We start from the raw sequence: 12,984 nt of genomic DNA, 5'->3' as shown, positions 1-12,984 counted from the left end.
ATTTTAGATGGGGGGGCCACATGGAGAAAAATCTACTCCCAAGTGGGCCGGACTGGTAAAATCACAGCACGGTAACTTAAAAATAAAGACAACTTCAGATTGTTTTCTTTGTTTAAAAATAGAACAAACGCATTCTGAAAATGTACAAATCATAATGTTGTTGTTTTGTTTTTTTTACACTTACATTCTATCTTTATTTGTCATTATTTATACTGAATAAATTATGTGATAATGTTCATCAGTCAACTCATCGGTGTTAATTTTCAAACTATCAAGATGAAGAAATTCTATCAAAATCAAATTACAGGATGTTATTTATATAGTTTGCTCATTTTCCTCAACTGGTGCACTAACATCATGTGGTTTATTTTTTTCTCCATATGTATCATAATCTACAAAGAAACAAATAATTGCTATTGCAACATCTAGTGTACACATTTAGAACTGCGGTTTCTTTCATTAAAAAATTTCGGCTCATTTTTATGCTTAGCAAACTCATCCCGCGGGCCGGATAAAACCTGTTTGCGGGCCTGATCCGGCCCGAGGGGAGGACACCCTTGATTTAGGTACAGTGTTTTATTTTCCTATATTCAAACACAGTGTTACTGTTCAAACTGTGTGTAATATTACAGTGGCTAAAAATATTAAATATACTTGTTAATAACAATTAATAATAACACCTCTGCCTTATTTTAATGAATATTTAGGCCTACTACGCTACTGGTGGTACTTGGAGAGCCAAGTGTTTTGGTGAAAAAAGTTTGAGAACCACTAGTTTAGTGTAATTGTGACCCAGGCACCATGGGTGACTAATAGTTAATCATGGCAATCTTGAATCCCAATGGACACAAACCATAATAACGGTGCAAACCCAAAAATAACAGCACAACAAACACACATTGGGTAACACAAAGAGCAAGTTCTGTTAAGGAAGCCAAAGTGGTTGCTGTGATGGAGTCTGTTTGATGTGTACTGTACTGTATTCAGAGCTCACCTGTTAATTATCTTGAGTTTTTCCCCCTTCTCAAAGCCCAGGTCACCATCATGTTCGGGTTCATAGCTGTAGCACGCTACTGCCAGGTTGTCTGCAAGTAGATTAACATCAGACATTTTTGAGCATGAAGTCTTTTTTTTTTATGTTAAATGTATAATGACATTGTTTTAAACTTTATACCAGTGATTCTTAAACTGTGGTATATGTATCACTAGTGGTACCCCAAACACACATCAAAAATGGTAAAGGAATGGCTAAATCAGGCTACAATTAAGGTTTTAGAATGGCCTTCCCAAAGTCCTGACTAAAACGTGTGGACAATGCTGAAGAAACAAGTCCATGTCAGAAAACCAACACATTTAGCTGAACTGCACCAATTTTGTCAAGAGGAATGGTCAAAAATTCAACCAGAAGCTTGCCAGAAGCTTGTGGATGGCTACCAAAAGCGCCTTATTGCAGTGAAACTTGCCAAGGGACATGTAACCAAATGTTAACATTGCTGTATGTATACTTTTGACCCAAAAGATTTGGTCACATTTTCAGTGGACTCATAATAAATTCATAAAACAACCAAACTTCATGAATGTTTTTTGTGACCAGCAAGTATGTGCTCCAATTACTCTATCACAAAAAAATAAGAGTTGTAAAAATTATTGGAAACTTAAGACAGCCATGACATTATGTTCTTTACAAGTGTATGTAAACTTTTGACCACGATCTACTTTTCTCTTGTGGTTAAACCTAAATAATGTTACTACTAATAATGTTTTCAACTGCTGCCATGAGGCAGACCGTATTAGTGATGTGCAATACCACTGGTTTTCTTTCCGATCTGATATCCCGACTCGTATCAGCGATACCGATCCACTACCAATACTTTGTGCAAACAAATCTAATATGTCTGCTAACATTTAAGAAATTGTGTATTTCAAATAAAACATGTCTCATAGCATATAGAATACAAGACAGAGTTATTTATTTACTTCAAACACTGAAGTATGTTGAGGTAGTGACATGAATAACAATACAGCCAAGCTAATAAACCAGAAAAAATAGGACAAAATCATACAAAGTACACGGAAATGAGGTTTCAAACCATGAAAAAGGAAGTGAGTAAGATAACAAAAGCATAAAACAAATGTAATATTAAGAACTACCATTAGAATAAAAACTAATTCACAATTCACTTACATGAACATGTTAACGTGAAAATACTGAACATGTAAAGAACAAAAGTGTCCAATATTGTCCTCATTCATTGGCCTCATTCACAGGTTTAGTTACTTTTTTTACACTGTGTTCCTGTTAATGATACACATTGTTTCAAATAACTACAGTGCATCCAGAAAGTATTCAGAGCACTTCACTTTTTCCACATTTTATGTTACCGCCTTATTCCAAAATGGAATAAATACATTCTACACACAGTACCCCATTAGAACAATTTAAAAAGTATTTGTATTTTTTTTCAATTTAAAAAAACAAAAAAACATAACACATGTACATTAATATTCACAGCCTTTGCTCAATACTTGTTGATGCACCTTTGGCACCAAATACAGCCTCAAGTCTTTTTTAATACGATGCTACAAGCTTGGCACACCAATCTTTGGCCAGTTTCACCCATTGCTCTTTGCAGCACCTTTCAAACTCCATCAGATTGTATGGGAAGCTTTGGTTTTCATCCAGGATGTCTCTGTACATTGCTGCATTCATCTTAGTCTAGTCAGGGAGGTGACCAAGAACCCGATGGTCACTCTGTCAGAGCTACAGAATTCCTCTGTGGAGAGAATAGACCCTTCCAGAAGGACAGCCATCTCTGCAGCAACCCACCAATCAGGCCTGTATAGTAGACTGACCAGATGGATGCCATTTCTTAGTAAAAAGTTTGCCAATATGCACATGAAAGACTCTCAGACCATGAGAAACAAAATTCTCTGGTCTGATGAGACAAAGATAGAACTCTTTGGAGTGAATGCCAGGCGTCATGTTTGGAGGAAACCAGGCACCGCTCATCACCAGGCCAATATCATCCCCACAGTGAAGCATGGTGGTGGCAGCATCATGCTGTGGGGATGGTTTTCAGCGGCAAGAACTAGAAGACTTGTCAGCATAGAAGGAACGATGAATGCAACAATGTACAGAGACATCCTGGATGAAAACTAACCCTTCCCATCCAACCCGATGGAGCTTGAGAGGTGCTGCAAAGAGGAATGGGCAAAAAAGAATTGGTGAAACTGCCCAAAGATAGGTGTGCCAAGCTTGTGGTATCGTATTAAAAACGACTTGAGACTGTAATTGCTGCCAAAGGTGCATCAACAAAGTTTTGAGCAAAGGCTGTGAACACTTCTATTTTTAATACATTTTCAAAAATTCACATTGTCATTAGGGGTTATTGTCTGTAGAAGTTTGAGTACAAAAATTATTTATTCGATTTCGGTAGAAGACTGTAACAAAACAAAATGTGGAAAAAGTGATGCGCCGTGAATACTTTCCAGACGCACAGTTACGTATCAAAAGTATCAATATTTTGATTTGAAAATCGATATTACTGCACAAATATATGGTATTGGCGTTATTGATGTTTCGGTATCGAGCCGCACATCACTAGACGGTAAAGGAAAAAACTAGCAAAATGAAAAACTGTTTTTTTCCTACCGCTCTTAAACTGGTTACATTCTGCTAAGCTAAAGTTTCTGTGCAATTCTGGAATGGCACAATGCCAAATGTTTCTGTTCTTGAAACACTACCGTAAGTCTATGCAATGTGGTATTGTGCAATATTTTTGAATGTGAGAAAGTGCGTGCGTGACTGTTTTTATGACTTTTTAAAACACTTTTTAGGTAGTTTTAAGTGCACTGAAAGATGACACTTTATTTTGTTTTCAATAGGGATTTTCGATAATGGCTTTTTGCCGATACCCGATATTCCGATATTGTCCAACTCTTTAATTATCGATACCGATATCAACCGATACCGATATATACAGTCGTGGAATTAACACTTTATTATTAGGGATGTCCGATAATATCGGCCTGACCTGCCGATATTATCGGCCGATAAATGCGTTAAAAAGGAATATTGGAAATTATCGGTATCGTTGTTTTTTTATCGGTATCGTTTTTATTTTTTTATTTTTTTTTATTAAATCAACATAAAAAACACAAGATACACTTACAATTAGTGCACCAACCCAAAAAACCTCCCTCCCCCATTTACACTCATTCACACAAAAGGGTTGTTTCTTTCTGTTATTAATATTCTGGTTCCTACATTATATATCAATATATATCAATACAATCTGCAAGGGATACAGTCCGTAAGCACACATGATTGTGCGTGCTGCTGGTCCACTAATAGTACTAACCTTTAACAGTTAATTTTACTCATTTTCATTAATTATTAGCTTCTATGTAACTGTTTTGATATTGTTTTACTTTCTTTTTTATTCAAGAAAATGTTTTTAATTTATTTATCTTATTTTATTATTATTTTTAAAAGTACCTTATCTTCACCATACCTGGTTGTCCAAATTAGGCATAATAATGTGTTAATTCCACGACTGCATAAATCGGTTGATATCGGTATCGGTAATTAAAGAGTTGGACAATATCGGAATATCGGATATCGGCAAAAAGCCATTATCGGACATCCCTAATTATTATGCCTAATTTGGACAACCAGGTATGGTGAAGATAAGGTCCTTTTTTTTTTTTAAATAATAAAATAAAATAAGATAAATAAATTAAAAACATTTTCTTGAATAAAAAAGATAGTAAAACAATACAAAAATAGTTACATAGAAACTAGTAATTAATGAAAATGAGTAAAATTAACTGTTAAAGGTTAGTACTATTAGTGGACCAGCAGCACGCACAATCATGTGTGCTAACGGACTGTATCCCTTGCAGACTGTATTGATGTTATTGATATATAATGTAGGAACCAGAATATTAATAACAGAAAGAAACAACCCTTTTGTGTGAATGAGTGTGAATGAGAGTAAATGAGGGAGGGAGGTTTTTTTGGTTGGTGCACTAATTGTAAGTGTATCTTGTGTTTTTCATGTTGATATAATAAAAAAACAACAAAAAAAAACAACAACAACCCGATACCGATAAAAAAAAATTCTGATAATTTCCTATATTACATTTTAAAGCATTTATCGGCCAATAATATTGGCATGCCGATATTATCTGACATCTCTAGTTTTCAACTATGATGACGATGACAATAAAGGGATTTTATTCCATTCTATTCTACTGTGGAGTCGTCATACATGAAATGAGAGTACAGTACACATATTTTCAGTACGATTTTTCAGTATGTAACCAATGGTAAGGCGAATCGAGTAATATGTACATAAATATTCACAGCCTTTGCTCAATACTTTGTTGATGCACCTTTGGCAGAAATTACGGCCTCAAGTCTTTTTGAATATGATGCCACAAGCTTGGCACACCTATCTTTGGCCAGTTTTGCCCATTCCTCTTTGCAGCACCTCTCAACACATATCGCCAGACAATATAGTCACATGCATAGATATAACTAGTCAGCCAGTGACGTGCCTTCGAGGCAGCCATCTTATATGTATTTTGAAAATACATTATAACTTACTTATTTCACAATAAAATGCCATGCAGTCTACATAACAGACAATGTAAAACATTTGCTATTAATACACAACATTACATGTTTTAAGTAAAAAAATATACTACCAATGAATGATTTTTGCCAGTGTCCTTGCATCAACAATATGACGTATTTTGCAACCGTGTGCATTCTTGTTGTCTTTGTTTCCGTGCCACTTACAACATTATAATAACATGGCACTTTGCCCCTACCAGCTTTGGCTCGCTGTAGGAATGCAGCCTAAAAAAAGGATAATGTATCAAGAGACATCCATGGCAACATGTCTTCTCCTCAAACAAATACAGTTGTAGTCATGTAGTAAAAGTAGTTGCTAAGAATAGTGCCAATGAGAAGCCAACACTTGAAAACCATCATCCGCCATTAAAGCTTTAGGAGCACTTCCCGGTGAAATAAGTAAACGGTTAATGACCGTCTATATTGCTTATTCCCTGGTAAAAAAAACCCCAACAATTATGTATATATTTTGATACCAGAGCTTTATTTTGAAGGTTGCTGTTGCAAAAGAGGAACTCTGTGTTCTTCAACATCCTGCTAAAATATTGACTTAATTTGATACTGTAGCATTATTTTTAAGGCTACTGTTGCAAAAGAAGAAGTTGGTGTGCTTTGACATACAGGCAATTTTACAAGTCTGAGTAGAAAAAGATGTCTGTCTTCAGAGAGGCTAAAACTTGTTGAATTCTTAGCTCCTCGTTGAAAATGCACACAAGTATGTAGTTTAAGCATGGAAGTTTACATATTAGTTCTTAAATGATCTACTCTGTTGTTGTTGTCCGATGTATGATGTAAATGCACTGCTAAGCCAACTGTATATCACCGCCTTATTTTATGTTAATTTAGTATGACAAGTGTATAGTCGTTAATTAATGTCACAAAGCCACAATCAACATGTTCTCAGCATTTGTAGTGTTTATATGTGTCTATATTTGGCCTTGTGTGTTTATTCCATGAGAAATCAATGTCTGTCATTTTTAAATATACAATTTTTGTACTGCATTCTCAAAGGAGGTTGTTGGTAATTGAATTGATAAAAAGGTCACATTTCATGACATTTGAATGAATATATATGAACAATTTAAGATGTAAATATATATATATATATATATATATATATATATATATATATATATATATATATACACACACACACACACATAAATAAATAAATAAATAAATAGATATATATAGCCAAGGTTACTGTGGTTTATCTGTTAGACAGTACTCAGTACCGGAAAAGATAGAATGAAAGAAATGTTTTTTATTATATAGCACCCCAGCATGACCACTTTAAACAAGCGCAATGTACTGGTCTCATCATGCCGGCACAGAAGCAAGGCACTGTATAACAATGGCCACACCCCCATGTAATGCACCCTATATGTACAGTATGTAACAACCACAGACACTTCAATAAACTCCCCTGAAGAGCAGGGAAACCTGCAAAATAGGCTTGTAGGGATGAACTAGCCTCTGTATTTTTTCCTGAACTAACGAATAAATAAATATGTATATATATCCATCAATTTTCTACTGCTTTTCCCTTTCGGGGTTGCGGGAGCCTATCTCAGCTGCTCTTGGGCAGAAGGCGGTGTACACCCTTGACAAGTCGCCACCTCATCGCTGGATCAACACAAACAGACAACATTCACACTCACATTCACACACTATGGCCAATTTGGTGTATATATATATATATATATATATATATATATATATATATATATATATATATATATATATATATATATATATATATTCAAGGTTTCTGTGGTTTATCCGTTATACAGTGCTCAATACAGAGCGGGGTAGAGTGGTATATACGGTAGGTCAGGAAAAAACACAGAGGCTATATCATCCCTACAAGCCTGTTTCGCAGGTTTCCCTGCTCATCAGGGGATTTTTAAAGCAGGGAAACCTGCGGAACAGGCTTGTAGGGATGATATAGCCTCTGTGTTTTTTCCTGACCTAACGTGTATATATATATATATATACAGTATATATATATATATATATACATTATACATATATATGTATGTATATATATATATATATATATATGTATATATATATATATGTATATATATATATATGTATATATATATATATGTATATATATATATATATATATATATATATATATATATATATATATATATATATATATATATATATATATATATATATATATATATATATATATAATACATTTTAATGGGGATGTAACAATTACCGGTATGATGATAAACTGCGGTGAAATTCCAGACTGTTAGTATTACAGTTTCAAATTTAAATTATTGACAAAACTGTGATTAATTGCCAAATGTTGAAAAACTTAGCGCAAGTTAATTGCCAGCTAGCACGTTAATCGCCATTTGCTAGCAAGAGAGCGCTTTAATCACTATCTAGCAGGCGTGTTAATTGCTAGCCAGAGCGTTAATTGCGAGCTATCTTAAATGTTAACATGACACAACAAGATAAGAAACAAGAAGTGTGCGTATATGTACTTTGTGAAGATGTTCAACAATACCCTGATAATATTGGCGACCGTGATCACATTGGTCACAATCGCCTTACATGACATGTTCTTATCGTCACATGCCTATTATATGATATAGATGTACAGCATACACTAACTTTTATTTTTGCACACATACTCTTACATGTATATTGTTGTTCTTTATAGTTCTTACGGTGTTTCCAAAAGTAAGGATCATAAGTGCCAAAGAGTTTAACCATATTTCAGCCGGGGTTGCTACAATATTAATAATTAGTTCTTACACACAAATAGATGGAATCTACTGTACCTGGTAGAGGAGATGAAGGTGGTGAAGCCGGAATCAGTTGATCTGTGTACTAGAATACGGACGACAAGATAAAAATGTACTACATTACAGCAACCAAAAAACATATGTGCAGTATTTCTCTATGAGCCAGACTTACATAACTCCTACAGTACAGGAAATTAATATGCGAGCATGCTGTTAGTAAAACTTGCACTTACGGGGTTGCAGGTTTGTGGAGGTATGGGACAGTTACAGTGCTCACAAATCTCATCCAAGTTCTCGATCCATTCAGTGTCCGAGTACTCAGAACTGAAGTTACAGCCCATCTTTTCTGCAAGATAATCATCGTTTTACTATCCTTAATAAAGTTAGCTGTTAACGGTGAAGGGTTTGATGTGTAATAATACATTTTATACATTGAATTTCAGACCATAAGTGTCAAATTTGGACTGTAGAAAGTCAAAATGTTCGGTAAGCTTTGTGATGCTTTCAAAAGGAAGCCCTGCAGTAAAAAATGGATACACAAGGGCATCTTAACCAAATTGCTCGAATAGAATAAATGCTGTCAATTCAATTGCAGATTTTGGAAATTTAACAGAAAAACTGTTACAGAAGAAAACAAAACTTTGTTTTTTAACATCACATGGTTCCCATTGGAGCAGAACCAGGTCAGTGGGCTAATCGCAGAATCCATCTCCCCAAAGTCATGGAAAAAATCATGCAGACTAAGACTCCAAGGAATAAACCACATGCATTTTTTCCTTGACTATCCTCCCTTATACTCTCAGTTGAGAGCAAACAAAAGTCAGCATTTTCCATTGAGGGGCTCTTCTTATGATCTGCAGCTGAAGCTCTTCCAAAATAAACCTAGCTAATTGTTATCATTTGCATTTTTTATACATTGAAGGTCCAGCACGAATTATCAAAGAAAGGATTTGTATTTTATATGCCTACTTTTGTACAACTGACAGATAAATGCATATATGCTCCCGCATATATGCGTCCTTTGCAGTGGACATTTGAGGACATGCATAACAGGGCTATTTTTCTATGAAATTCATACAAACCCCGTTTCTATATGAGTTGGGAAATTGTGTTAGATGTAAATATAAACGGAATACAATGATTTGCAAATCCTTTTCAACCCATATTCAATTGAATGCACTACAAAGACAAGATATTTGATGTTCAAACTCATAAACTTTTTTTTTTGTTTTGCAAATAATAAACTTACTTGCCAAAGTAGTTGGGAAAGGGCATGTTCACCACTGTGTTACATCACCTTTTCTTTTAACAACACTCAATAAACGATTGGGAACTGAGGAAACTAATTGTTGAAGCTTTGAAAGTGGAAATCTTTCCCATTCTTGTTTTATGTAGAGCTTCAGTCGTTCAACAATCCGGGGTCTCCGCTGTCGTATTTTACGCTTCATAATGCGCCACACATTTTTGATGGGAGGCAGGTCTGGACTGCAGGCGTTCCAGGGAAGTACCCGCACTCTTTTTTTACGAAACCACGCTGTTGTAACACGTGGCTTGGCATTGTCTTGCTGAAATAAGCAGGTTCTTAGATGGCAGCATATGTTGTTCTAAAACCTGTATGTACCTTTCAGCATTAATGGTGCCTTCACAGATGCGTAAGTTACCCATGCCTTGGGCACTAATGCACCCCCATACCATCACAGATGCTGGTTTTTGAACTTTGCGTCGATAACAGTCTGGATGGTTCACTTCCCCTTTGGTCTGGATGACACGATGTCGAATATTTCCCAAAAAAATTTGAAATGTGGACTCGTCAGACCACAGAACACTTTTCCACTTTGCATCAGTCCATCTTAGATGATCTCGGGCCCAGAGAAGCCGGCAGCGTTTCTGGATGTTGTTGATAAATGGCTTTCGCTTTGCATAGTAGAGCTTTAACTTGCACTTACAGATGTAGCGACGAACTGTATTTAGTGACAGTGGTTTTCTGAAGTGTTCCTGAGCCCATGTGGTGATATCCTTTAGAGATTGATGTCGGTTTTTGATACAGTGCCGTCTGAGGGATCGAAGGTCACGGTCATTCAATGTTGGTTTCCGGCCATTGTAACGACTTGGTCGCATCGTGATGCGGGTGTGGTTCTCCCTAGGATGCAGACGGCTTCGGACACAGCTTGCAGGTAGGAATATGATTTATTTAACATATAAATCATACGGTGAATAACAAAAAGACATGCACGTAGCACAAAAGGCAAAACAAAAGGGCTAGCGTGGGAGCTAGCAAACCAAAATAGCTAGCGTGAGAACTAGTAGCTAAGAAACAGGAAATAATCGTCGTCATCAGTTGTGTAAGAACAAACTAGGAAGCCAGACCAAGTGAGGCCAGGGCAAAGACTAAATAGCCCTCTGATTAGCGCCCGGGCAACAGGTGCGCGTCCCGGACACTAACCAGAGGCAGGTGTAAGCAATTTGCCGTCATGGCAACTGAAACAAACAAAAACTCAAGGTCCTGAAAACACATGTGACTAGAAAATATAAAAACAATGATCCGGGCAGCGGATCGTAACAGTACCCCCCCCTTAAAGGACAGATTCCAGATGTCCCTTGACACAAAATAAAACTAGAACCTAAAAAACAAGAAACAGTTCAAGAGTCAAGGGAGGACGGATTTGGTGGTGGGTCGCCAGGCCACGTGTCCCCGAATCCAACGGGGAAGAGTCAGGTGGCGGCGGCGAGTGGACCGCCGCTGCCGCAGGCGAGGCGGGCGACCACGGAAAGGCCACATTCGTGGCTGCCGAGAAGGTGGGCATGAGTGGCGCCAGAAGTTCAGCAGCCGCAGAGTTCTAAGTCTATGTCTCGGGTGTCGCTGCCGTTTGCGCCACAGGCGTCCATACAGAAACCTCAGAGAGCGCCGCTTGCGCAGCCAGACCACTCGAGGTCGCTGAGACGACGATGAGGGCGAGGAAGGTGGCGGCGTCCTGGAAAAGCCCACCGGAGACGAGGAGAGAGCAGACGTCGCCGTGGAAGCAGGAGGAGTCGTCGTCGCCGTGGAAGCAGGAGGAGACGTCGTCGTCGCGGCCGCTGATGCAGGTTCTGGTGCTAGTCTTGGAGCCGGTGCAGGTTCTGGTGCTAGTCTTGGAGCCGGTGCAGGTTCTGGTGCTAGTCTTGGAGCCGGTGCAGGTTCTGGTGCTAGCCTTGGAGCCGACGCTGGTGTGGGAGCCAGCCTTGGAGCCGGCGCTGGTGTGGGAGCCAGCCTTGGAGCCGGCGCTGGTGTGGGAACCAGCCGTGGAGCCGGCGCTGGTGTGGGAACCAGCCATGGAGCCGGCGCTGGTGTGGGAACCAGCCGTGGAGCCGGCGCTGGTGTGGGAACCAGCCGTGGAGCCGGCGCTGGTGTGGGAACCAGCCGTGGAGCCGGCGCTGGTGTGGGAACCAGCCTTGGAGCCGGCGCTGGTGTGGGAACCAGCCGAGAAGCTTGGCATGGTGGAGCTTGACGTGGTGGAGCTTGACGTGGTGGAGCTACAGGAGACGAAGCTTGGTGTGTCAGCCGAGGTGCAGGAACAGGTGCAGATGCTAGCCGAGGTGCAGCTGGAGGTGGCCTAGCTGGCGGTTGTGGCTTAGCAGGCTGAAGGACTGGTGGCGGTGGCCGTGCAGGAGGTTGCGGCTTAGCACGCTGAAAGACTGGTGGCGGTGGCCGTGCAGGAGGTTGCGGTTTAGCACGCCGAAAGACTGGTGGCGGTGGCCGTGCAGGAGGTTGCGGTTTAGCACGCCGAAAGACTGGTGGCGGTGGCCGTGCAGGAGGTTGCGGCTTAGCACGCCGAAAGACTGGTGGCGGTGGCCGTGCAGGAGGTTGCGGTTTAGCTGAGCGCAGTTGTGCCACCCCACTCGCACCGTTCCCAGTACTAGCCCCCCCCTCAAGACGCGGATACCAGACGCGCTCCTTGCGGTTTGGAACCGTCTTCATGGGTGGGTGGGGGGAGGTAAGGAGGCGGGTATACTCCTCCTCTTTAAATTGTCCAAATTGACTATTATCACCCCTCACTTGAGATTGGGTGGGAGCACAGGGGGTAAAAATATGTGCAGTGGGCGGAGCAATAGTCACTGGGGGCGGAACCAAAGTCACTGGAGGTGGAGTTTGAAAATCAGAATGTGACTGACTAGACTTACACTTAACAAAAATGTCCTGATAATGTTTTATCTTAGAATAAAAGTCATTTGGAATTGGCTGACATAAAGAAGCAGATGATGGAAAAAAAAATTCTTGCTCAGTGATGTCATCAGGAGTGGGTGGAGTTACCTCTTCGGGGGGCGCCAATGAAATGACGTCATTGTTGCAATTGTCCATGTGACTGACAGCCCAATCGGAAAACTGTTTGGCGAAGTGGTCTATTGGGTTGCCAAACATCTGAGGAGGGGGAGCTTGAGCTGCATGTAGCTTGCTTCGGTCCGGGGGAGGAGTTTGCAGGAGCAGCACGTCTTGACGGCGAGGGAAAGACCTTCTGGCCGGCTTCCGTCTTTGACGGCGCGCCCAGTACTGCGGGGGTGTGGCGATGTCCTCGGGCCAAACGGAGTGGATTG

General features: G+C 39.6%; 1 protein-coding gene across 1 annotated transcript in view; it reads right to left on the bottom strand.

Annotated features, from left to right (window-relative positions):
- lck (LCK proto-oncogene, Src family tyrosine kinase) overlaps window positions 1–12,984 on the bottom strand; it is a 50,934-nt gene that overhangs the window by 33,787 nt on the left and 4,163 nt on the right. Inside the window, exons 2-4 of the mRNA XM_061968555.2 lie at window positions 8,649–8,761; window positions 8,452–8,500; window positions 995–1,085 (exon numbers count right to left, since the gene is read on the bottom strand). Of these exons, the coding sequence (XP_061824539.1) occupies window positions 995–1,085; window positions 8,452–8,500; window positions 8,649–8,761 (253 nt within the window). The remainder of the gene's footprint in view (window positions 1–994; window positions 1,086–8,451; window positions 8,501–8,648; window positions 8,762–12,984) is intronic.

Source organism: Nerophis lumbriciformis, linkage group LG08 (assembly GCF_033978685.3).
Source record: "Nerophis lumbriciformis linkage group LG08, RoL_Nlum_v2.1, whole genome shotgun sequence".
NCBI lineage: Eukaryota > Metazoa > Chordata > Actinopteri > Syngnathiformes > Syngnathidae > Nerophis > Nerophis lumbriciformis.
The sequence above is the reverse complement of the archived record's forward strand: the minus strand, read 5'-3'. Positions and strand labels throughout refer to the sequence as shown.